Here is a 27,136-nt window from a genome sequence, read left to right as displayed (position 1 = left end):
ATGGAGGCCACACTGGGCATCTTTCTTAAAGGTATTATGGGAAAGTGCTGCAATTTGTAAAAAAGAAAGTAACTGGGAAAGAAAAATGCCAGCTTCAAATCCCTAGAGAGGGGCACGGTATTAAGGGCCACCCAAACTTCTGCTATGGTTCCCAGAGCCCTGTTGGGAATATTATATTATCAATATAAGTAATATTTTGGGAAGTACCCAGTCTGGCAGGAAGTAGGATAAAGCATGGAGCTAGTCTAGAGTCACTGTGCAACGATAAAAGCTCCCTCCCTGAATTCCTTGGAGCCTTTACCTAATTGTTCCCAAGGGTTAGCTCCCAGACTAAGGAGATTCCTCTATTACAGGTAGAACATAATAAAGTAGTTAGCTTAAACTTTGCATGTGAGGGTCTTGTTTGTGCCTGAACTTGTTCTGTAATTGCTGTATGACAAAAAATATTAAACATATAGGGAACAATCATATTCTCATTGATTAACAGGAGTGAAATGTGAATCAAAGCAGGGAATAAGCAGGAAAATATTACTTATATTGCTAATATATTACAGTTTATCTAAGGATTATTATCGCCTGTCTCATTTAAGGGCTGGGTACAAATGGAAGCAAATAGCAGAAAATGTATCTGTCAGGGCATGTTTGTGCTACATTTTGCTGCAAGGAGAGAAAAGGCAATAAAATCAGTTGGGGGAAAAACCTTAAGCATTCTTTGTTATTTGCAGGAGAGCCTCTGAAAGCTGTTGGGGTTGATTTTCTCAGGGATGACAACACCCATCTTCATCATACCAAAGAGTTTACCCATAGTAGCCTAATTGTGAGACGTGGGCAGGAATTTCAGTTAAAAGTGATATTCAGCAGGGAGCTGCAAGACAATGACAAAGTCACTCTACAGCTGAGCATTGGTAAGCATTGGCAGCTACTCTCACCAAAAGATGTCAAGAACCTGATGTATTGATGTAAAATATACTGCTCAAAAAAATAAAGGGAACAGAAGATAAGACATCCTACTATTAAATACAGTACATTGTGTTGTTTAAGTGTTCCCTTTATTTTTTGAGCAGTATATAATAATTAATAAAATGAAATGGATAATAGAATACTAACTTTTCAGAGTAGCTAAATGATTTAATCCATACACCCAAGCATTCCTTGCCGTGGTATCAAGATGGTCTACTTACAAATTTTTTAGGATGTGCATTCACAACTGAGTTTTCATCTTGGGGTTGACTGCTACTAAATAAGCTGCAGCCAGAATCCAGCATGAAGCTAATGTTTTCTCTTGAAAAATGCAACCAGCTCTTTTTATGAAAAGTATGTCACTTGGAGGCCGAGTCTAAGGGAAACTGGATGTTAGCAGGACGCCAACTGCTTGCTCCACCCTTCATCAAACTGAAGGGGGCAGTGCCTTTAAATAATTTCTGCTTTGGTTATTGGACTAATCAAAGTTTAGCTAGAAGTCAAATGACTTGCTTTGTTTTATTTTTCAGGAGAGTATTGACCTTGTGGAAAACATTCCACAAAGTTGATATAGAATTCCATTTGGGCACACACCAAAACTAACTCAATTGTGTCTAGCTCAGGACACCAACTTTTCTGATTATCCTATCTTAAGTGTAGCAGTGCTGCCCTTGCTTTTCCAACCAGTTGCTCTTATCCACAAAGGCAATTCCCCTTACAACCCAAGCAGCTGCTGTGGCTTGAATGCTAAAAGTCACCAAAGAAAGAAAAAGGAGCAAGCTAGCAGTCTGAAGTGATTGCTGAACCCCAGCTCCTAGATCCTTCTTCATGAGGTACAATTAGAGGGGATTCATGAGAGCTGCAACTCAGCCATTTATCAGGGGCATGGGTGACTTCCCTGTTCCTATGATAAGAGAAAGGTTGGGAAAGAGGAAATAAGGAAGAAGTGAAGGCTCTGCCTTGCATTTTATATTACTCTCCCATCTTCTTTTACCATAGTTCATCCATGAGCCTCCCAAATTATTTTCCTATCCAGTCACTAACTGAGTTCCTTGGGTTTCTCAACCCATTCTGTTTTTTCAGCATAATGTTGCTTTTCGCTTTCATTGAATTGGGTGGCTATTGGATAAATAAAATAAATAAATATATACCATAGCTCATAAAAGCTCTAAAGGTGTTCTTTTATTAAGGGAAATTTGCACAAGACTACATCACCCTGCAGATGCTCTTCTACAGCCTATTGGAACTAACAAATATAATTTAGCACAGTTTCTTATCTGTCTGCAGTAAAAACTGAATATAATTACTCATGTTATGTGGCGATTACAAGTAGTCCTCGACTTATGACTACAGTTGAAACAAAAATTTCTGTTGATAAGTGAAATATTTGTTAAGTGAATTTTGCCCTATTTTATGACTTTTCTTGCCGCAATTGTTAAGTAAATCATTGAAGGTTATTAAGTTAGTAATATGATTGTTAAGTGAATCTGGCTTCCCCATTGACTTGCTTGTAAGAAGGTTGCAAAAATATGATCCTGGGACACTGCAACCGTCATAAATATGAATCAGTTGCCAAGCATCTGAATTTTGATCATGTGACCACAGTGATGCTGCAACAATCATAAGTGTGAAAAATGGTCACAAGTCACTTTTTTCAATGCCATTGTAACTTTGAACGATCACTAAATGAACTGTTGTAAGTCAAGGACTACCTCTAGAAGGCTGTTCAATGGATAGAGTTCTTATTATTCTCCTAGATGTTTTATCCAAATGCTCTGTTTAATTAATTGGTGATATGCATTGATTTACTTTGAAATGTGTTAAGCCAGGCTTCCATTTTTAGAAATCTCCCAGTTCATTTTCTTTGCTAAGATCTTAGACATCTGTCCCCTAGTGCTGCTCTGATGGCATCATTGGTGCAATTTTATTTATTTTTATTTTTATTTATTTATTTAGAATCTGTCAAAGCTGGAGACCGAACACAAAAGTTGCTGCCCTACCATTCAGATGTATTAATGTTACTCTAAATAAATTTATATTTTTCTAGGTGAAACACCAATGCCATCCAATGGGACTTTCATAACCCTGAATGCAAGGGCACAACAAGATGCTCAACCATGGCATGCTAACATTTGCCAAACAAGCGGGAAGGAGGTATAAAGTTTTGGGATGTTCTTCATTGAAATGCCAGCTTAAAGCTGTGTTTCTTAACTTCTTCTAGCTATAAATTCCCCAAGGAAGTTAGATTGTATTGAGAAAAACCTATGAATTGTAAAGTCAGCACATCCACCAGACATAGGGTGAAGTGGCTTACTTTGGCATCTTATACTTACAACTTTAGCAATCTCAACAAGTAAAATTGTGTTAGTTTTATGCAGGAAACAAAAGCAACAGATAATCTTCTGGCTCCTTAAATAGTAACACTCTTGCTTTCAGATAAGTATAGACCAAAATAGATTTTTACTGAAGGCATTAAGTAGAATCCTATAAAAAATACTATGCATGAATAACAGTTACAGTGAGAAAATAGAAAAGGAGGAATGATGAAAAGAATGATAGGAGATAGAATTAGTTTTGAAAGTGAATGTAAATAATTTAGCTACAGAACTTTCTGATAGAAAAGAATATCTGTAGCTCATGGTTGAACTGTGGAGTCCTTGGAGCTCTCTTACTTGCTTGTTTGCAGATATTTCGTTACTCAACTAAGTAACATCATTAGTGCTCAGTGCTTTGAACTTTCTGTATTGAATAGCTGGATAACAAATATAATGTGTTGACTATTGTTTAATGTCTTGAAGATGAATTTGACTCTCCAGAGCTGTTTCATTAGGATAATGATCCTAGGTGAACTCAATCCTTATGAGAAGTGTCACCATATGACAGATCAATTTATAACAACCTTCCATTTTAAAAATGCAAGGAAGCTTCTAACAAGGGAGAGTACGTTTTCTGAAATAAAGAATTTAGCATCACTGAAATACTGATGCAGAAATTAGCATGAAATAGTGAAGTACATTCTAACTTCTGGATGATCCAAAGCACTGAATATAAATAGTTGCACAATTCTACTTTATCTCTTCTCAGAAAGAGGTAAATGTGTTTGCATCTGTTTTATGCAACTATTAGATCACATATGCAGAATCTTTTATCACTGAGGTCTATATTAATTGTCTTGTGGAATAGTAATGGTATGTGGGAATGAACTTGGGAAAAAGAATGAAGGCAAAAAGCATGCTCTTCTTAATCTTCTCAAATTCTTCCTATGCTTTTCCTGCACTTGCAAACAAGGTGCCTGTTAAGGGACTATTACCTAGGCTGTGGGTCTTTATCCTGTCTCCCGTGGTCAATCCCACATAAGAAGACACATACCCAGGGCTTTTTTTCTCATAGAACGCTCAGAACAGAGTTCCGGCACCTTTTTTGGATGGAACCTTATAGGGTAGGCAAGGCGGGTTGTATGACATGTGTGAGTTCCGGCACCTTTTTCTTTTACAAAAAAAGCACTCCACATACCAAATGTGGAGCAAATTAAAAAAATGGCTTACCCATACTCTGATCAACAGTCATTTCTATTCATACACAGCTATGTACACACTAGCACACTTTTCTCAATGTACATCATCTTGCAGCATTTAGATATTTATCATGTACAATGTTGTAATGTTATAAATATTGTTTTTCTTCTCTTAGTGTGTAATAGCTGTAACCAGCCCAGCTGATGCAATTATTGGAAAATATTTTCTGAAGGTGGATACAGGATCTAATATTTACAGTCCTACTCAGAATTTTTTCTATGTTTTGTTTAATCCTTGGTGTCAAGGTAATTAATACAACCTAGAGTGGCTTAAAAGCTATCACTAGTGTGTGTGTGTGTGTGTGTGTGTGTGTGTGTGTGTGTGTATGTAATTTATTATATCCAGCTGTAATTCAGTTGAGGATTCCAAGTGATTCATAGATACACTTAAAACATCCACAGCAAAAAAACAGTATATAAGCAATACTAAAATAGCAATTTAGAGTCTTATAACTCTCTGTGAAAGAGCTCCTCTATAAACATTTTGCAAAAGCCAGGTAAGGAGTGAGTCAATTTCATTTTAACCAGGAGGCCATTCCAAAGGATGGTAGCTGCAATCAAAAACCAGGGCTTCCTGTCTCAATTCCTGTAAGCTGGGGGTCCATCTTGGGAAACAGAGGGGCCTTGGTCTGATTCAGCAGGGCTGTTTTTATAAGATATGGATACAATGAACTCCTGAGAGACAGGAATTTCACCCATTAAACAAGTAGAGATTTGGTTAAGAAAAAGTAATATTCAAGTGACTGAATACTGAATCTTCTGTAATGAGAGATAATTCCTGGGTAACTGTAGCTGGAATAAGAAAGCCTGTTGTTGTTAGCTGCGAAGTCGTGTCCGACCCATCGCGACCCTATGGACAACATTCCTCCAGGCCTTCCTGTCCTCTACCATCTTCTGGAGTCCATTTAAGCTCACGCCTACTGCTTCAGTGACTCCATCCAGCCACCTCATTCTCTGTCGTCCCCTTCTTCTATTGCCCTCGATCTTCCCCAGCATTAGGCTCTTCTCCAGGGAGTCCTTCCTTCTCATTAGGTGGCCAAAGTACTTGAGTTTTAGCTTCAGGATCTGGCCTTCTAAAGAGCAGTCAGGATTGATCTCCTCTAGGACTGACCGGTTTGATCGCCTTGCAGTCCAAGGGACTCGCAGGAGTCTTCTCCAGCACCACAGTTCAAAGGCCTCAATTCTTTGGCGCTCAGCCTTTCTTATGGTCCAACTTTCACTACCATACATTGCAACTGGAAAGACCATAGCCTTGACTATACGCACTTTTGTTGACAGGGTGATGTCTCTGCTTTTTAGTGTGCTGTCTAGATTTGCCATGGCTTTCCTCCCCAGGAGCAAGCGTCTTTTAATTTCTTGGCTACAGTCCCCATCTGCAGTGATCTTGGAGCCCAGGAAAATAAAATCTGTCACTACCTCCATTTCTTCCCCATCTATTTGCCAGGAATTGAGAGGGCCAGATGCCATGATCTTGGTTTTCTTAATGTTAAGTTTCAACCCAAGTTTTGCACTCTCCTTCTTCACCTGCAACAAGAGGCTCTTTAGTTCTTCTTCACTTTCTGCCATTAGAGTGGTATCATCTGCGTATCTTAGGTTGTTGATATTTCTTCCGGCAATCTTAATTCCAACTTTTGATTCATCTAGCCCTGCCTTCCTCATGATGTGCTCTGCATATAAGTTAAATAGGCAGGGTGACAGTATACAGCCTTGCCGGACTCCTTTCCCAATTTTGAACCAATCAGTGGTTCCGTGTCCAGTTCTCACTGTTGCTTCTTGACCCGCATATAGGTTTCTCAAGAGCCCAATAAGATGGTCTGTTACTCCCATCTCTTTAAGAACTTGCCACAGTTTGTTATGATCCACACAATCAAAGGCTTTAGCATAGTCAATGAAGCAGAAGTAGATGTTTTTCTGGAACTCCCTAGCTTTCTCCATGATCCAGCGTATGTTGGCAATTTGATCTCTAGTTCCTCTGCCTCTTCGAAATCCTGCCTGCACTTCTGGTAGTTCTCGATCCACATACTGCTGAAGTCTAGCTTGTAGGATTTTAAGCATGACTTTACTAGCATGAGAAATGAGTGCAATGGTGCGATAGTTTGAACATTCTTTGGCACTGCCTTTCTTAGGAATTGGAATGTAAACTGATCTTTTCCAATCCTGTGGCCACTGTTGAGTTTTCCAAATTTGCTGGCAAATTGAGTGTAGCACTTTTACTGCATTGTCTTTTAAGATTTTGAATAGCTCAGCTGGAATACTGTCACCTCCACTAGCTTTGTTGTTGCTCAGCTTTTCTAAGGCCCACTTCACTTCACATTCTAGGATGTCTGGCTCGAGGTCAGTGACCACCTCATTGTGATTATCAGGGACGTTAAGCTCATTCTTGTATAGTTCTTCTGTGTAATTTTGCCACCTCTTCTTAATCTCTTCTGCCTCTGTTAGGTCCCTGCCATTTTGGTCCTTTATCATGCCCATTTTTGCATTAAATGTTCCCTTCATTTCTCCAATTTTCTTGAAAAGATCTCTGGTCCTCCCTATTCTATTGTTTTCTTCTATTTCTTTGCACTGTTCATTTAAGAAGGCATTCTTATCTCTTCTAGCTATTCTCTGGAATTCTGCATTCAATTGGGTGTATCTTTCTTTTTCTCCCTTGCCTTTCGCTTCCCTCCTTTCCTCAGCTATTTGCAAAGCTTCCTCAGACAGCCATTTTGCTTTCTTGCATTTCTTTTTCTTTGGGATGGTTTTGGTTGCTACCTGTTGTACAATGTCACGAACCTCTGTCCATAGTTCTTCAGGCACTCTGTCTATCAGATCTAATTCCTTAAATCTATTTGTCACCTCTACTGTATATTCAACAGGGATATGATTTAATTCATACCTGACTGGCCTAGTGCTTTTCCCTACTTTCTTCAGTTTAAGCCTAAACTTTGCAAGGAGAAGCTCATGGTCTGAGCCACAGTCAGCTCCTGGTCTTGTTTTTACTGACTGTATAGAGCTTCTCCATCTTTGGCTGCAGAGCATATAGTCAATCTGATTTCTGTGTTGACCATCTGGTGATGTCCATGTGTAGAGCCGTCTCTTGGGTTGTTGGAAAAGAGTGTTTGCTATGACCATCGTATTCTCTTGACAGAATTCTATCAGCCTGTGCCCTGCTTCATTTTGCACTCCAAGGCCAAACTTGCCTGTTATTCCAGTTATCTTTTGGCTTCCTACTTTAGCATTCCAATCCCCCATGATGATAAGAACATCATTTTTTGGTGTTAGTTCTATAAGGTGCTGTAGTGCTTCATAGAACTGGTCAATTTCATCCTCTTCAGCACTGGTGGTTGGGGCATAGACTTGGACTACTGTGATATTGAATGGTTTGCCTTGGATTCGAACTGAGATCATTCTGTCATTTTGAGGATTGTATCCCAGTATTGCTTTTCCTACTCTTTTATTGACTATGAAGGCTACTCCATTTCTTCTGAAGGATTCTTGCCCACAGTAGTATACCTGATGGTCATCTGAATTAAATTCACCCATTCCTGTCCATTTTAGTTCGCTGATACCTAAGATGTCAATGTTCAGTCTTGTCATCTCTTGTTTGACCACGTCCAGTTTTCCTTGATTCATGGATCTTACATTCCAGGTTCCTATGGAGAAAAAATCTTTACAGCATCGGACTTTCCTTTCACCACCAGACACATCCACAGCTGAGCGTCCTTTCGGCTTTGGCCCAGTCGCTTCATTCTTTCTGGCGCTACTAGTACTAGCCCTCTGCTCTTCCCCAGTAGCATATTGGACGCCTTCCGACCTGAGGGGCTCATCTTCCAGCGTCATATCGTTTTGCCTTTTGGTACTGTCCATAGGGTTTTCATGGCAAAGATACTGGAGTGGGTTGCCATTTCCTTCTCCAGTGGATCACGTTTTGTCAGAACTCTCTGCTATGACCTGTCCGTCTTGGGTGGCCCTGCACGGCATAGCTCATAGCTTCATTGAATTACGCAAGCCCCTTCGCCACGACAAGGCAGTAATCCATGAAGGGGTAAGAAAGCCTAGAGCATATTAATAAGAAAGGCTCTGAACTGAAATTTATCAGTCTGCTTATGTGAATATTCACCAGCTTATTTTGGAGACCAACAGACAATAGTTTTGGTATCCAACCCAAGTATGCGGTTTCCCAGCCAAAGAGATTCAGGGAATTACCCTGAATGGATTCAAAACTATAAATAAAATAAATCAACCTCCTCCTCCATCGCATTACTGATGTTCCTATTGGATATTTCATTGCATCAGATCTTGGTCACCTAAATGTAATGTGCTTATTTCTCTGTTTTAGCGGATTCTGTTTTTATGCCGGATGATGATGAAAGAGTTGAGTACATCCTCAATGATACTGGCTACATTTATGTAGGATCAGTAGCAAATATTCATGGAAGGCCATGGAATTTTGGGCAGGTAAGAGAGAATTTCTTATTTATTCCCCTCAACCATTTATGTTTCACCATGTAGAAGAAGATGAAATAATTTTGAAGGAGTGCAAAAGCACTAAGGAAGAAAAAAATAGCAAGTTCAGTCCTTGAAAGGAGAAATGTTGAGAAAGAAACTTAAAATAACCCCATCTTGATTCTGTTTGGTGTAAGAGAAGGCAGAGGGAAACTACAGCAGGCTTTCAAGATTCTTGTGTTATACGTACACAGTATAACATGCATACCTGAAATTCTTGAAGTTTCTATTTCCTCACCTGGTTCCTATCTTGAGAGGCTGACATCTGTCTTTGTTTCTCCCAAATCACTCCATTTCCTCACTTTTTCAGTAACTTGATAAAGAAAGTGCAGGATATAAAATCCTTCTACTTAAGTGACTAGAAAAAACAATGATCAAGGAATGTTGAAATTCTGGTCAAGAATATATATTAAAGTGGAGTATGCTACAGGAAGTGGAACATTTCTTAAATGCCATTTCACTTCTCTGTTGTCATAGGTGTTTCCCACAAGAGCTACTTAGTCTGACCACAATTGTTAAAGTGCTAATAAAATTACAAATGTATGTCTTTATGGTGTCTTTAAATGTCAAGGATGATTTATATAAAATGTCAAGGATGATTTATTGGAAGCTTTATCTCTATAATATATGAGTAATACATTAAGAAAGACACTTTTTACATATTGTGACAATGTCTTCACAAAATCAAATAATCATTCTTTGCCTTTTTCATTGTTAGTGTTGGATGTTTTCTGTTTTGTATTTTATTCTTGTTGACAAATTAAAATAAATATGTTTTTAAAAAAGAAAGTATTTTTACAGCAGTGAAGAACATCAAATAATCATATTTTGACTTGTATTACAAAACAGTTTGAAGATGATATTTTGGATTGCTGTATGTACCTTCTGGACAAAAGTCAGCTCAAGCAAAGTGCTAAAAAGAATCCGGTGATCATCTCCAGAGTCATGTCAGCTTTGGTATGTCATTAAAAATGCTTTACGCTAATCCATATGTTGTAAATCATGAAACAGAAATCAGTAAAACTAATCTTCCCATCAATCTGAACCTTAGCCTAAAAGTGTGAAATCTAGTGCCTGCCAGATATTTTAGCCTACAACTCTTGTATTCACTTCCCTATGGCCCTATTAGCTGGGGCAGAGAGTTCAAGTCCAAAGCATCTGCAACCCTCAACATACCAGTTTTATGTTTTCTGGTGCCCTATCACAATTGCCAAAAATTGGTGGCATGTTTACTTGAAGAAGGAAACTATAAAACCTGCAATAGAACACCATGATTTCCAAAAATCCATTGTAGAAAAATGTCTTTAAAATAGTGCATGTTCTGGTGATATAAAATATGTCACACAAACACACACACACACACGCACATGCACACGCACACACACACTTTCAGACTGTTGGACTTTAACTTTGCCTGCGCTGACTGTCAACACATGCATATGCCTATTGATTACTACAGATGACAGATAAAGTGTTTTGCATTTTTACCTAATTTCCTTATCTAAAATACCTATTATGCTTGCCTCTATATAATTTGCCATCTTTGGTTATTTTAAGTGCTTTAATCACCCCTCTCACAGATCCGCTCTCTTTGTTTTCAATCTGTGCCATTTCAATTCTCTGGGTCTTCTCCATTGTGCAGTTACAAACGGTTACAAACAGTGAGGGTCGGGTCTGCTTTGTCCACCTCCCTGTAGCTTTGCACCGGCACACCACAGGGCTGTGTGCTTAGCCCCTACCTGTACTCTTTATACACATATGATTGTGTATCATCTGGCCCATCCACTGCGATAATCAAGTTCGCAGATGATACAACTGTGGTGGGTCTTATTACAGGTGGGGATGAGACAGCATATAGGGCGGAGGTACAAAAACTATCCATATGGTGTAGTAACAACAACTTGCACCTAAACATCGGCAAGACAAAAGAGATGGTGTTAGACTTCCGGAGAAAAAAGGAGGAACCTGTCCCACTTTACATCGGGGAGGACTGTGTGGAGAGAGTTTCCTCCTTTAAATTTCTGGGAGTCTACCTCTGTGAAGATCTGACCTGGAAAGTTAACACAACCCAGGTGGCTAGAAAGGCCCAACAGAGGCTTCACTTTCTTAGGGTCTTGCGGAAGAACAGGGTAGAACAACGGCTAATGACCCTCTTTTACCAGTCTACTATAGAGAGCGTCCTCTCGTATGGTATTGTGGTTTGGTATGCTGGTCTGACAACCGCGGACAGGAAAGTATTACAGAGGGTAGTGAGCACAGCACAAGACATTGTGGGCTGTCCCCTGACACCACTGGATGACATCACCAGGGCTCGTTGCCTTGGAAGAGTGAGGAAGATTCTCAGGGATGACTCACACCCTGGACGGTATCTCTTTACTCTCCTACCATTGGGTAGGAGATATAGGAGTATAACCAGCCGTACCAACAGGCTAAAAAACAGCTTTTATCTGTGGGCTGTTAGGCTTTTGAATGGGATATAATCTCTGTGAACTTATGCAGAATTGACTTGGGAGGCCGGTGTGTGGTGTAGTTGGTTCACATGGTGTGGTAGGATGGAGGGTTTGTTGTCACTGTGTGTTGGGGGAAGGGAGCACGGGGAGAGGCTCAGCTAATCTCAATGTGGACATGTTGTACTTTGACAATAAAGGTTTATTTCAAGTCCAGTGTATAAACTGACTGAAAATGAAGCCAACCTAACAAATTCTTTCTAGATTTTCTTTGATTTGGCCACCATGATGGCTTCGTGTTTGCTCTGGATTCTTTGACCCCAGCCCGTTTCTTGAATTAATTTGCTTTTATATTTCTTCTAGTAGAGAAACTTAACCATAAAAATAAAGAAAGGAAAACAGTATAGTTTTAAAAATTCTTCCTATTAGTTGAGCTTGAAGAGGAAAGTGGCAGAATATTTATGAATCTCACCTTCAAATAGGAGGATAAGGAGACGGGTCCATCACTGCATGGTTCCATCAGAAAGGGCCAAATTTTCACCTTTCTTGTTAAATTTCTTTAAAAACTTGTTAATAAAATGGTAGTAGAGGAACCCAAAGGAAGTATCCATTTTAGTAGTCAATAGGAATTTAGTGGTTTGCTTATAAGGAAGTAAGTACAGCATGAAAACTAGACATTCTAGCTTGAGCCTCCACAATGCATAAAATACTCCTTTGGACACATGGCCAGAGAGCATAGGTGGAATTTATATTACCTGCCTGCTGGAAGTGGATTGAAAATGACATCATGCGTTCCTGCCCTCCAGAAATGGTGAGTGGGTTATGTTGTGCTAGAGAAAGCTGTACAGATCTGCCCTTGTTCTCTCTATATAATGGAGGAGAGCATATTAAAGACTCTTTGCTCTGAAAGAACTTAACTTACTCTGGATTTCCTGTCACTATGCTGTTCCCTAAACAATGCTTGTACTTATTTTAATTTAAATAAACAACAGCCTGAAGAATATTTTTTTCCAAAATTAATCCTAACTTTAGTGTTTTTCCTCTCTCCATGCATTCTTTCTTCTTACTCTTAACACAAACTGTTGTATTTTATGTACTTGCAACATGATCACAGCATAATGGTCTTCTAGTTCATTAGGCAGCCAATTGTTTGCTAACAGTTACAATTCTGAAATGTACTTTGTTAAACTAAGCAAATAGGCTTCAAATGGAGAGGAAACTGTCTGTAAAAAAATTCTTATAATAAGAATCAGCATCATTTCAGTATTATGTATGACAGGGGAAGGATGGAGGTCATAAATCTAATAACTCTAAAAATGACTAGACACACAAGACTTGAGCTTTTTGCCTTCAGGTTTCAAAAATGCAACTCACAATTTCAGCACATCCTCTATTTGCGTATGTGAAGACTATCTTGTGCTGTTAGGATTGAAAATGCAATATGCATTCTAGCCTTAAGGAGGATGTTATGTAATAATGTTATTAACCGAACAAGAGATGGGAGGCTTTATTCTCATCAACTCTTTCTTAGGTTAATTCTGACGATGATCGTGGAATTCTGTTTGCAAACTGGTCAGGACGTTATATTGGTGGCACAGCTCCTTTGGCCTGGACAGGAAGTGTCCCAATTTTACAACAATATTACAAGACACAAAAAAGTGTCCTATATGGTCAGTGTTGGGTTTTCTCTGGAGTGCTTACCACAGGTAAGATGAACTCCTCCAGGCAGAAGCTTTTCCTGCATGTTTTTATGAAAACATTTATTAATTGTTTTTTATGTAAGAAAAGAAACAAAACTTTCATAAACCAGTTTAGTGATCTACATTCTAGGAAAGATAACGGGATTCAGGATTCTGCCTACATGATCTGATTGTAGGTTCCTAAGACACATTCTTGGAACTAGGAAGATGGACCAGATTGACTCTCTGCTCTGATTCAGCAGATACTTCTTATCCTTAATCAGCCAGACAACCAAACTTTATTATTTCAATACAGGTTTTAAGTGTAACATTTTAAAATATATAATACATTAGAAAAGAGTAAATGATTGCATAAGAGAAAAATTCATATCTGTAAAAAAATAAAAATAAACACACCCTTGAGTAAAACTCCTTAGAACATGCAGTTTTCTTGGCAATAGTACAGATGTGGCTTGCATTGTCTTCTGAAATATTTTGTAAAATTTCTCAGCCTTGCCATTCTCTGATAGTTTCCCATCCAAGAAGTGACCCAGATCTAACTCTGCTTAGCTTACAAACGCAGATGAGATCAGTGAAATATTGCCACCTGCTGAAACTATAAAACCTATCATCATGTTAATCTGCTATAAACTGTAGAATAATTTAACAGGGCATAATCTGCCACCAGTAGTGAAATTACTTTATTATGGGGAAAGACATTTTTCTGAATGTTAGCCCAATTATTTTCACTTTAAGAGATAATTTGAAATTCTAGATCAAATGTTTTTTTTAAAAAACATAATAAAACAGATAGTGAGGCATGTCTTCCAAAACCCCAGATCTGGAATCATTTGTCATTTTCTTAAAATTGTCATAAAATTGTTGTTGAGGTCACATGCATCTTTAGCAAAGTTCAAGTTTTCAGAATAAGATTGAGGATACCTTTGGGCAGGACAGAAGCGTGGTTGATCATGCCACAGAGAGGGACTATCTTGTTATTTCCAAGGGTACCTAAATCAGAGTTGGCAGAAAATAAAGTCAAGGAAGAAAAATCACTCTAGAGAGAAACCATTCTACTGGATATAAATGCACTTACTTTGAAAAGCAGTTGAGTATTTTTCAGGTTTAATTTTCATTAAGAGACAGAGTTAATTTGGTTTAATCTAGCAGCTTCTTCTGACATATAAATATCTTATAAAACCATTCAGCACTATAGCTATTTTAATATAGTTAGGTCTTTTGCACAATGAACTATGCCTTTAAAAATAGTATTCATACACAATTAAAATCCTGCATTATAAAAAGCAGTGGTTGTTGCTAAAGACAATAAAGCAGTTAATGAAGTGAGCACTAACAGCTTTCTCTTTGTCTCAGTTATGCGCTGTCTGGGGATTCCATGCAGAAGTGTGTCAAATTTTGCTTCAGCTCATGATACAGAGGAAAACCTTAAAGTGGACATTTATTTGGATGAAAAAGGAAGAAAAATAGATTCATTAACAAATGATTCAGTTTGGTAATTATCAATACATATTATTAAGAATTTTTTTTCATTGAAATGCTAATTTATGAAGAAATAGGTGGAGAAGGAAAATCTGTATTATTTTTCATTATGCAGATATAAGGTGAATCAGGGACTAATCATAGTCAGTGTTAAATAGCGGGTTCTTTGGCGCAGGAATGAAGATGCGAAATGGAGTACAGGGTAACTCATGGTTTATTTCGTGCATGAACTGTACTGGGGAAATGGCTGCAACTAGCTGCAATATATAGTCTAGCCCCCTAGGCGGCAGCCAATAGGTTTGAATCAACCATTGCTGCCTGGAGATAGCCAATTACAGCACAGGAGACTTGTAGTCTGGGTTGCTGGAGAGCGTTAGCTGCTCCAGCAACCCACGTGGTATTCCTCAAAGAGCCCAGTACATAACAGTCAGTTTACTGCTTTATATACAGTATAGTCTTATGAATGATTACCCAGCTCACAGCAATTTCAACTGGGTTCTGTAGAGCAAGGTAGTGGCCTGTGTGATTAATGGCGCACGAATCATACAACTATAAATCTAAAACAGGAAGGTTGTAAGGGAATATCTATTTGGACTGACTCTGTGAAATTAATCATTGTGAGGGCAACTGACCACCTGACCAGAAAATATCTCATAGTTTGAAAAAAGCAATAGGTAATGCATCCTTGGTAGGTGCTTGTATGATTACAATTTTGTTTTAGAATATCTGGCTTAGTTTAGTGCTACACTTGTTTTGCAGCTGTCTTTCATGGCACTCTTTTTCAAATTTGGATAGCGTCTTATTTGTAAGCAGTTTATGTGGACATATTGCTTATCTAGAGTCTTTAGTTTGTGCTCTGAAATTATATGGCCAACTCACCCAGTGTGTTCTTTTGAACTACCCCACTATTAGCCCCCCCTTAACACAAAGACCCTGCAGGAGAAGGTAGTATGGACAACTGTTGCAATTAGCAGAATGAGAGCTGTGGACTAGAAACACAAAACATTTGGTGTGTTTTTGCATAATAGATACAATGCCCTTGCTGAACTTAATAAGGCTCAACTACTTGTAATGACGGTCATGACTCAACTGACCAGGGGATTTTGATTTGTGAGGAAGAAATTGTTTTGGATAAGGGAAGATGTGAATCAGGTATTGCAAATCAGTCATGTGAGGTGAGCAAGATAGCTAAAAAGAAAAGCCATGCTTTGGTTGGTGATTCAATTATAAGAGGTGTCAGTTTAGGAAAGGAAATGGAGGTCTTGAAAAAGGTGAGGGTCTGCCTTGTGCTACTGCCAACAGAGAAAAAAGGCACATTGTTAAGATAGTCAAGAATGCTAGTAAGGACAACAATGTTGATGTTGTTGTACATCTTGGCACTAATGACCTGTACAAAAAGAATATACTTTCTGCTCAGAGAGATTTTCAGACCTTGGGGCAGGAACTTAGCATGATAGGCTGTAATCTTATTTTTTCAGAGGTTTTTATAAGGAGCAAAAAAGTGTATAACGAAATTCAATGCATGGCTAAAAAAATGGTGTGCTGCAGCTGTCAAAAAACCTAACACAGACCCAAGCTGCATTAACAGAGGGATAAAATCAAGTATTAATAACACTTTAGAATGCCTTGGTAAGACCACACTTAGAATATTGCATCAAGTTTTCTAGAAAGAGTGTTGAGACTCTAGAAAGAGTGCAGAGAAGAGCAATGAAAATGATTGGGGAACTGGAAGCTAAAACATACAAAGAACACTTGCAGAAATTGGATATGTCTGATTTAATGGGGGGGAGAATTAGGAGTAATAAAATAGCAGTGTTCTAATATCTAAGAGGCTGCCAGAAAGAAGAGGAAGTCAAGCTATTCTACAAAGCACCTGAAGGGAGAAGAAGAAGCAATGGATGGAAACTAATCAAGGAAAAAAAACCAACCTAGAACTAAGTAGAAATGTCCTCACCTGAACAAATAATCAGTGGATTGACTTGCCTCCAGAAATTGTAGGTGTTATAACACTGGAGGTTTTTAAGAAGAGATTGGACAACCATTTGTCTGAAATGGTATAGGGCAGGGGTGTCAAACTCAATTTCATTGAGGGCCGGATCAGCATTGCGGTTGCCCTCAGGGGGCCGGGTGGGTATGGCCAGGGTGGGTGTGGCCTACTGGGTGGGCGTGGCTAGAGTGCGTATGGCTTACTGGGTGGGCGTGGCCAGCTCTACATCGTTCGCATCAAGGGTGCCTATGGGGGCCTGGGCAGAAATGGGACAGATCTGAGGGTCTCTGGGCCAGGGCCAAGGCAGCGGGGGCCATTCCCTCACTGTTTCCAGGATGGCTTCGTGGGCCACATGAAACCACTTTGCGGGCCGGATCCGGCCCCCGGGCCTTGTGTTTGACATGTCTGGTATAGGGTTTCCTGCTTGAGCAGGGAGTTGGACTAGTAGTACCTCCAAGGTCCCTTCCAACTCTGTTATTGTCTTAGTCTGTTAATTTTGGGTTTTGAACAGAAATGGCACTTAATGTTGTAAGATCTAAAACTGCTACTTTTTTAAAAAAAAATCTGTTATTCTTTTTATGTTTCCTAAAATGCTATTCATGAAGGCCTGGAGAGTTTCTTATATTCTAGAACAGGGCTTTTCAGCCCTTTCACAGATTGTACCACCTTTAGGACATGAGTACCACCTGTGGCTTAGCAAGGTGTCAAAAACTTGATGATCAAAAGAAAAAAAAGTGATAAAGTACACCCACTTACCACACTCTCACATACTTCTCCCAAAAAGCCTTTCCTCTTCCGATTCTTTCTCCAGTGTCCTTTTTCCCCTCTTCCTCTCCCACCAAAACTGCCTCCTTTTATATCCTCTCCTGTCTCTGCCCCCTCCTCCTCCTTTCTCTTCCGGATGTCTCACCCCAGCAGCCCTGCAGCTCCCAAGGACTCTCTCATAGCATGGTGCTGCTTTAGCTCGTTCCTTCCCCCCACTACACTTGTCTAGGCTAGGCAGGGTCATGTACTATCTGCCAGATGCCAATGTACCACCGGGGGTATGTGTACCACCGGTTGAAAAGCCCTGTTCTAGAAGATGAATGAACAGTTAGAATAAACCTTTGCTACCTTCTTGTGTACAAGAAATGTATTCTGAACATAGCTTCTTTGTGTCCTGTTACTACATTAAAAACTTTTTTAAAAATCCTACTGTTTCAAAAAAACAGAGAAGCAGGAAAGCAGCATCTTAAGAGGCAGAACTTGAATGACTAGAGCTGGTTCTTCCCCCATCTCATTAGCCAGAGCAGAAAAACCCTCTTCATGCTTTTTCCAGTTTGCTCGGCACAGTTCTAAGATGGCGGCGCCTGGAATGGCTGCAGCTGCATTGGCTCTTGAAGGTGAATAGTTTTGGGAGGGATAGTAAAGGCTATAGGCCACATGATCAGGAAGATTTTAATGTGTTTGAGCAACATGGTGGAACTAAGGTAACATACGACATATGACCGACAATCTTTGCTGGCATGGCGAGTTTCTAGTTGTTTTGGTACTGTTGGTGAGACCGTTAAAAGTCGTTGGCGCTGTTTGAATTTGTTCTACCAGCAGCAAGATCTGACTGCTGGCCCAGTGATGGATTCTACTGCAAATCAGGGCTGTTTCCAGAGGAGGCAGAGGAGGAGAGGACCTGGAGCTTATGGAGCGAAGGAACTGGATGAGGCTGTCGGCAGGCCCAGAGGAAGAGAGAGAGGCTTTTGGAGGAGTTGGTGGCAGCAGCAGCGTGCTCCAGGGGCGGAAAGAAGCAAGGCCTCTTTAAGGAAAGGGTGGAAGAGTCAGCATCAGAAAAAGGAAAGAAGGCGAGGTTGTCAGAATACAAGCTAACTTGAGGGCTAATCCACATGGAGCCCCATTTCCATCTGTCCTGTTTGCCATCGTTCACTCCCTAGAGACTAAAATGGACAATGTGAAATTTGAGCGGGCCCCAAACAAGGAGTATATATCGGAGCTGTATGCAACGAAATTTCATTTTGATGTATGCCGATTGGTGTACATTCAAAGTGACAATAAAGTTATCATCATGACTATGGCACACAGTTGCCTCTTCAGGTTTTGAAGAATTCCATCATCCTCTTTCAAAAGGCTTTGAAGCTTTTCAAAAGGCTTCTTAGGTTCGTTCAAAGTATTCAAAACCATTTTGGTATTAGACTAGAGAAAGATCTAATATAATCCAAGGCTGTCCATATGTGCTGGGTTATAATTTTCATCGGGATGGGCTATAAACCTCATATAACTTCCAATGCACCTGGAGGATATCAGTTGGGGGCAAGGTTGTTCTAAGCAAGAGTGGAGAATGTAAAGCCTGTCCACATTCTCTGTAGTTTACAAATTAAATAAAATGGTTATGATTTTCTATATTTATTTGGAACTCTAATACTTATCTACATGTAGGAACTTTCATGTATGGAATGAGGTCTGGATGAAAAGACTGGACTTGCCCAAAGGCTTTGATGGCTGGCAGGCAATTGATTCCACACCTCAGGAAAGGAGCGAAGGTAGGACACCTGTTATTTGCACAAGCTAATGAAAGATTTAACATTTGGTTATATTTAAAATCTATAAAGTTTGCCTCTCACAGTTCATCTCGTATACTTTATGCCACATCCATGCATATGTTATACGCTGGATAAATTGTGCTTATTTATTTATTTATTTATTTATTTATTTATTTATTTATTTATTTTATTTATTTATTTTATTTTATTTTATTCAATTTATATACCACCCTTTTCCCGAAGGACTCAGGGCAGTTTACAGGGCAAATTAAAAAATACAATATACAGATTAAAATACAATTAAATTAATCACCTTGAATTAATTAAATCCTTGACCGGCGGGACCCTGAGGAGGCCTTCCCTGTGGGAGCACACAGGATGATGGGAAGTTGACGCTGGCAGCAGGTGCTCCCTAAGATAATCCGGACCCATGCCATTTAGGGCTTTATAGGTCATCACCATTTTACTTATACGCATAGACTGTGCTATTAACTTTAGTTTTGCAGATAATCAGGGATAGTGAAGTGAAACTATGGAAGGATTGTGCAGGAAATAGTGGATAAGACAAAATCAAGTGACTTGGTCCCCCTGGAAAAAAAGTTTTGTTCAGAAATGTAATTTTAGATCTGAGGGATGGAGAAGGCGAGGCATCTGAAAATTGTTCATGCTGACTTGGACTACTGTGAGTTGCAGATTAGCAATAGCCTGAAGACTTTTCCCTTTTTCTCCTTACATTCCCATCATGTCTTTTCCACATTGAGTGTTAAAAAAGACAAAGAATGATAGGCTAAACTTAGGTGGGCCTCGGTTTATCCAGCATGTTCAGCAAGGTTTGGGGATTTTTTCCCCTTCTATTAACTTTTGCGCTATGTAACTTCTATAGAGACAGAACAATATTCCCAAAACCACCTACCAGGCTTGGAATTACAACCAGAATGGAATATACAAACTAAATGTGGATTAATTATCCATTCTTTGTTTTTTTCAGAGTTGGAATGGCAACTTTGAAACCAAATTCAAGAATGTAATGTAACAGATGCCATAGGAGAAAGGAATATTATTCTTAGATCTCAGTAAAGCAATTCATAAAACTGAATTGGTTCAAGGGAATACTCTATAGTGCTATCATGTTTCTGATACAATGGCCAAAGAAAAATCTATGTGATATGAAAACATAATGTTTTTCTACAATGCACATTGGTATACTGCTTGCCATCATCAGAAGTTCTTTGATAATTGTTTATTCCAGCAGTTTCATAAGTACAATAAAATTCCTGGTTACAAAGACCTGGTTACTTTACAAATTCCAATTCTTTGCTCCCACTGATGGGTCAGGGGTCCCCGGCCCCTGCAGCCCCTTTGGCGAGAGTTAATTGGTAAGGGAGGGGCTGAGACCCCCCATAAAAACCTCTGCCTCCATGCCAGGGAACTCTTTCTATTTACTTTATCGTTAAATAAAGCATTGAATGATTGCATCCCTGCGTGATGCCTTTTACTTGGAAGCACCTTAACGAATCATCGACCTCGTGAGACCATCTCACAGTTTATTTGCATACTTGCCATGAAACTCTGGATGAACACAGAAATGCCATTTGTTGGGCTTACTAATAAAGTAATTATTCTCCATTCTTCTGTGTAGGAATTTTCCAGTGTGGCCCAAGCCCAGTCAAGGCCATCAAAAGTGGACAAGTCTACCTTCCCTATGATTCTAAGTTTGTATTTACAGCAGTAAATGCAGACAAGATCTTTTGGTGTGTAAAAAATGAGAAGAGCGCAAAAGACTGTATCAAGCTGAGGGAAGAAATTAATGGAATAGGGAAAAAAATCAGCACTAAAGCTATTGGGAAGGACATCCGTGAAGACATCACTACCCAATACAAATTTCTGGAAGGTAACCCACCGGTGTATTTGATCTTTTCTATCAACAGGGAAATTTATTTTTTCACCTAATTTATTAATGGTACCCGCTTCGTATTTTGAAGTGTGCACTTAAGCTGTAAAAATATGATTAAAACAAACTTGTGTTTTAAAAATCATTCAGCCATAATTGTCAGAAAGGCAAATCAATAAGGAACTACCTTTTCATTGCTAACTATTCGTGCATGGGAGAGCTCTTAGTCTGAAACTCTGAATGTTAATCAACTCTTAGATACAGACGTGTGATATTTATAACTGATAGTGGAAATGATTTCTGAAGAACTGAATTTTTTTTTCTTCTCCTTGGGATTGGTTGTTCTTTTTGTTCTGTTTTTAAGATACTGACAATGAAAGAAAAGCTATGGAAACTGCTTCTTCCTACCTTTCAAAACTTCCAAGCCATGAATCTATATCACCTCCTAACCTGCTGAAGACAAACCTGAAACTTGGGGTGGAAGAAAAATATACATTGTGGCCTGGACAGCCAGTTGACCTGAACATCATTGTAGAGAATGAATCTGTGGGCAGTTGGAGTGGCTGCCTTTCTGCTTCTTGCCAGCTCGAATCTTACACTGGGAAAGTGTATGCAGACCTTTCAACAATCAAGCAGATGGTCCAGACTGAAGGCAAACCAGGTGTGTGTGTGTGTGTGTGTGCAGTGGCGTAGCGTGGGGGGTGCAGGGGGGGCCGGCCGCACCAGGCGCAACATCTGGGGGGGCGCGCTCGCACTCGCAGCTATCTGCCCCTGCCTGGCTCACTCACTCTCTCTCACTGCAGTGCTGGCTGTGCGAATCCGATCCGAGCCGCCGGGTCGCCGCCCACTGTGGAGGGGGGGGGTGCCAGGTGTGCGGTGCGGTTAGGGGGCGTAAATTACTTGCCTTGCCCCGGGTGCTGACAACCCACGCTACGCCACTGTGTGTGTGTGTGTGTGTGTGTGTGTGTGCGCGCGCGCGCGCGCATCGAGAACTAGTATTTTTGTTATAAACAGTCTTTTTCCTTCTCACCTTCACCTAGACTTTTTATTTGTAGTGTTTTCTATAGGAACATAGAAAATAGAGGAGCTGTGTCTTCATTGCCTTCCTCTTTGCAGCTTTCTTGATATTTCCATTTCAAAAGCAGAAGACAATATATTTTTAAAAAGCAACGAAATTATCCAAGTAAAGGACACAATGAGTATGTCTTCTGTGAACTTGTCTTTCTCTAGCTGTCTCTCTTCTGTGTTGTTGCAGTTATTCAGATCCCTTGGAAAATAACAGCTGATGCTTACATGCAAACAATTATGTCTATTGAAGATGAACTTCTGATCAAAATCAATGTTATTGCTGAAGTTCAAGAAACCAATGAAAAATTCACAAAACAGTTTACTTTAAATTTTGAGCGCCCACCTCTCAAAATTGAGGTAAGAAATTAAATAAGATCTTCAAAGATCACTGATAAATTTACAGTATATTGTTTTCTTTGCAATACATCTGAAAATGATTGCTTTCTTGCCTTCTTCTGAATTTTTTTTTAACTTCATGGTATAGTCTACAACAATGGAATTTCCCATTGCTCTCAGGTATGAATCAGATTTGATCCTCTTTACTTTGAGATTAGCTTCGGTGACAACAAAAAACCCCAGCTATTCAAAGACAAGGTGTGGTGGTAATTGGTATTTAGAACACATTAGACAACATAGGGCCCACTGAGTCTTCTTTTGTCAATATTTATTTATTTAAAGAGAGAAACAACATAACTATTGATGGGCAAAAAAGCAGTGGGAGTGGGAGTGACTTTCTGCTAGCTTCCCTTTCTGCTGACTTTGCCTGCTGATGACAGGCAGCATCAAAAATTGCAATTGTGATTATAGCTGAGTGCAGCAGACCTGCAATGGATGCAAATTTGTGAACACAACTGGTGGGAATATCTTAAAATTTCAGTTACCCAGAATAATAGGTCATGGATTTTCTATGTATACTTGTTAAGTTACTAGATTTAAGTTACTAGTACCTTGATTCAAAAAGGGTGGCTGTTTGATACAACCATTTCAGCTAATTGAAGGTTGCAAACAGACAAGAGAATATTGATGAGGATAGAATTAAGTCAGCTTCCTACATCCTAATGAATTGGATTCAAAGAAAATGCTTCTGAGATTGAATATAGACCTCAGTGCAAACTTTGGGTGATACTAAGTCTAATCAGTTAGTGTAGCCTCCTGAACTATTAATGCAAGGACTTCCTCTCCATCCGTACTTAGTCTTAAGCATCTTCATATAGTGGATTAAAAAACCCACTATTATTATGTTCCCTTTACTATCTTTGTATTATATTTGTCTTCTACACTTCTGCATTTTTCTTAACTGAATCTGGTTAGTTAACTGATTCTTTGATCCTTTTTAGATGGCAGACACTGCAAAGGTTAATCAAGATTTTACCTGTGCATTTATTTTCAAGAATACATTATCCATTCCATTGGAAAACTGCAAGTTGTATGTAGAAGGCCTGGGCATTTTTATGATGGAAGTATTTGATCAAGGGTAAGATTAAAATAGCTGAAACACAATTGTTTTTTCTTGTCTGACAATAGCACACTGAAGCAAAGTTAGCTTTCTGGACTTACTGACCTTAAGAATATCTCTTCTTTCTGTACATGTATGCTATTTTCCTTTGCTTTAAAATGTGGTACACCGGTCCCTTGGTAATTTAAATGTAACCATAACCACCTTGCTGTTGTTATTAATGCTGCTCGTTCAACAACTGAACATGCTCACAGGTTGCTAATAAGGCACTAAGAAGCTTCTTATTTAGGTTATTCTGAGGTACGGACCCCTTATCAAGCATAGGACAATAACGCAAATTCCAATAGAGGCTTTGGAGCATATGGTGGCATTTTTGTCTGCAACTTTTTAAGGCAGTCATAATTTTTTCTTTGAGATTCTGTGGCTGCTTTATGTCTTTTTCTTAAAATTGTCATTGAGGATAACATTAAATTAAGAGGAGGACAGGCTTAGAACATGGAATAGGAATGTTGCAGATGGGTGCAGCATTCCTGCCCTACATACCTAAGAACATAAGGAAGCATCATGTAGAGCTTTTGTACCTATTGTTTAGAAGATATGCATACCAAATAAGTGGTGTTCGGCTACAATTCCACTTATAGATTATGGCAAAATGACCTGTTGCATGCAGATTTTAATTAGAAGTTCTATCCTCAAAAGATTTTTAAAACTAATTTTGGGATTGGGAAGCACGTTCTTATAGTCTCTGTGAGGCCAGAAGTTTGGCTAATGAGCATGTAACAGATCTATTCCTGTCCCTCCCTCCTGCAATCAATTGTATCGGTCCTGTACATATACATATACGTATACATATACATATACATATATACACATACATTTTATCTTTTTTCTCTTAGGGACATAGGACCTGGTAAAATCTTTAAATCCAAAATAGTGTGTACTCCAAAGAAGAGTGGACTGAAGAAGATAGTGGCCAAACTGAATTCTACCCAGCTAAAAGAAATAACCGTGGAAAAGATTATTACTATCATTGAATAGTGATGACGGTATTCTCGAAGATCATCACTTGGTGGCACTAGAGATATATGTTATAATTCAAGTCTCTAGATTTTGCTTGCAGCCTTGATTGTGGATGAAAAGATTATAAAAGAATTTAAGTAGCTTCAGGAGATTACTATTTTGATTTTATCTAATGAAGATTTAATAGGTTATTGAAATATGCTTTTATGTTTGCAGAATTCTGACAATTTATAACTACTAAAGCCATGATATGTGAATTCTGGAGTCAGAAGGAATTGTCTGTCTTCCTTTTGTGTGATGTTAGCAATATTTATGTCTTCTCTTCTCATTTTATAATTTGTAACTGTTCCTCACTGTAGGTCTAATTGCTAATATGCAACATGTTACAAAGCTGCATACATTTTATGTTCTTTCATTTATAATATGTTAAGTAGTATTTGATATATTAGACTGGCTTCAAGCTTACTTTCCATGACTAATGTAACTGACACAGATTTCAATATTCTTTTCTACACATGTATACTCTATGAATATGATTCACTATGAAGCACAAACTAGTTCCTAAAAATTCTTTAAGTGGTTATATTACCAAAAGTAAATTATTTCTCCTAGTTCAAAGTATATCTCCATATACTGTACTTTCTCTACCACTTCTAGTTAATAGTTAATAATTAATAGTTAAGAATTAATAGTTCCTATTCAATAAAAACCTGTTTTCTCAATCAATTCTTCTTCTGCTATTCCTTTTGTTACTCGCTTTGTAATAATTTTTAAAATCAGTATATTGATGTCCTTGCAGCTGATCAGTACCCATTGGGAAATATGGGAATGTCTATATCATCTGGGCAGAACCATTTATTTCTTCATGCCTAAAAAGGAAGAATAAATTGTAGACATTTTCACAATGCCTGCATAAACAGAAGATTTTAGATGGATTTGATGGACACATTTGAAAGTTCTTTGGTATTCTGAAAGTTTTCCTGACTTTGTCTTAGAAATTTTGTTTCTGCCCCTCCCCCCATTGCACAACCTTCAAAAAGGAAAATACATATACATATAACTGAATTAAAATATTACACCAATTGGATGTAGTGAAACAGGCTTTTTATCAGTTTTGCCACAGTTCTAGTAAAATAGGTAGAAGCAGTGTGAGATAGACAGACTGTGTGACTGGAAAATTTATATTTGTGTAATTGTGTAAAATTTATGTTTGTGTAATTCTTTTTTAAAAATAAACTTCCTTGTTTATTCCTTGTGGGGAAGGTATTTTCAAGTTTGAGAAGATTCCCACATTTGTATGTTCTTTCCAAGTTCTCAGAGTAGTCCTCTTTACTCTCCAAAACCAACCTGAGTAGTCTGGATGGACATTCACGTCTTGTCCCCCTAAGGATGTGAAAAGGTTTTAAATCAATTAGAAGTCTTCAATTAGATTTCATATCAGTTTTAGCCAAGAGATTGGAGGAATTGAGGACTATTTCAGCCTTATTTGCAGTTTATTCAGAAAAAAGTGTTGTGTTAATTATCCTGCTTCAGAGATTACATGTGCCAACAAAGACAACACTATCCCCACAGAACTAGATTTCAGTGCAGACAGACCTCAACTTATAACCATTTGTTTAGTCACCATTCAAAGTTACAATGGAACTGAAAAAAGTGGCTTATGACCATTTTTCACACTTACAACCATTGCAGTATCCTCATGGTCACGTAATCAAAATTCAAACACTCGGCAACTGGATAGTTAGATATGTAATTATTTAAGCACAGCAACTTTTATGTATAGAGCTAGCTTTTGCCAACAACTGAGTGATTAGTCTTCCTGACACACATTAATTTACAGTGTAGGTAATCCTTAACTTAACAATCAAAATCTCTATTGCTAAGCAAGACAGTTATATGAGTTTTGTCCCATTTTGCAACTTTTCTTGTCACAATTGTTAAGTGAATCACTTAACAGGTATTAAATCAGTTATTAAATTAGCAACACAGTTGTTAAGTGAATCTGGCTTCCCCATTGACTTTGCTTGTCAGAAGGTCACCAAAGGTGATCATATGACCCTGGGTCACTGCAACCGTCATAAAAATGAGCCACTTGCCAAGCATCCGAAATTTGATCACATGAGTGTGGGGATGCTTCAGAGCCTTGGTGGAGCAGTGGGCTAATGCCTCCTTAAGTAACACCAGCTGCCTGCAATTATTGCAGGTTCGAGTCCCACCAGGCTCAAGGTTGACTCAGCCTTCCATCCTTCCGAGGTAGGTAAAATGAGGACCCAGATTGTTGGGGACAATAAGCTGACTTTGTAATAATGCCACTTGGGGGGGAGGGAAGCCCTAATAAGCAGGCATATACATAGAATGAAGGCTATTGCTAAGCACATTGGTTTGTGCTTTAGATTGTAAGCCGCCCTGAGTCTTCGGAGAAGGGTGGGATATAAATAGGATTAAAATAAAAATAAATAAATCATTAAGTGTGAAAAATGGTCACAAGTCACTTTCTTCAGTGCTATTGTAACTTCAGATATCACTAAATGAATGGTT

The 27,136-nt window shown here is 38.8% G+C and overlaps 1 protein-coding gene across 1 annotated transcript; it reads left to right on the top strand.

Annotated features, from left to right (window-relative positions):
• TGM4 (transglutaminase 4) lies at window positions 1-25,302 on the top strand (the record flags this gene model as incomplete). Its single annotated transcript, XM_083379009.1, has 14 exons — window positions 1-31; window positions 726-905; window positions 3,008-3,114; window positions 4,651-4,780; window positions 8,853-8,971; window positions 9,869-9,976; window positions 12,998-13,172; window positions 14,520-14,658; window positions 19,060-19,163; window positions 20,803-21,054; window positions 21,419-21,715; window positions 22,310-22,479; window positions 23,460-23,596; window positions 24,475-25,302. The coding sequence occupies 14 exons, from the start codon at window positions 1-3 to the stop codon at window positions 24,614-24,616; spliced, it is 2,091 nt and encodes a 696-aa protein (XP_083235135.1). The 3' UTR covers window positions 24,617-25,302.
• Between the last annotated feature and the right edge of the window lie 1,834 nt (window positions 25,303-27,136).

This window comes from Vipera ursinii (genome assembly GCF_947247035.1).
Source record: "Vipera ursinii genome assembly, chromosome: Z".
NCBI lineage: Eukaryota > Metazoa > Chordata > Lepidosauria > Squamata > Viperidae > Vipera > Vipera ursinii.
Note: the sequence above shows the minus strand (reverse complement) of the source record. Positions and strands in the feature narration are given on the sequence as shown.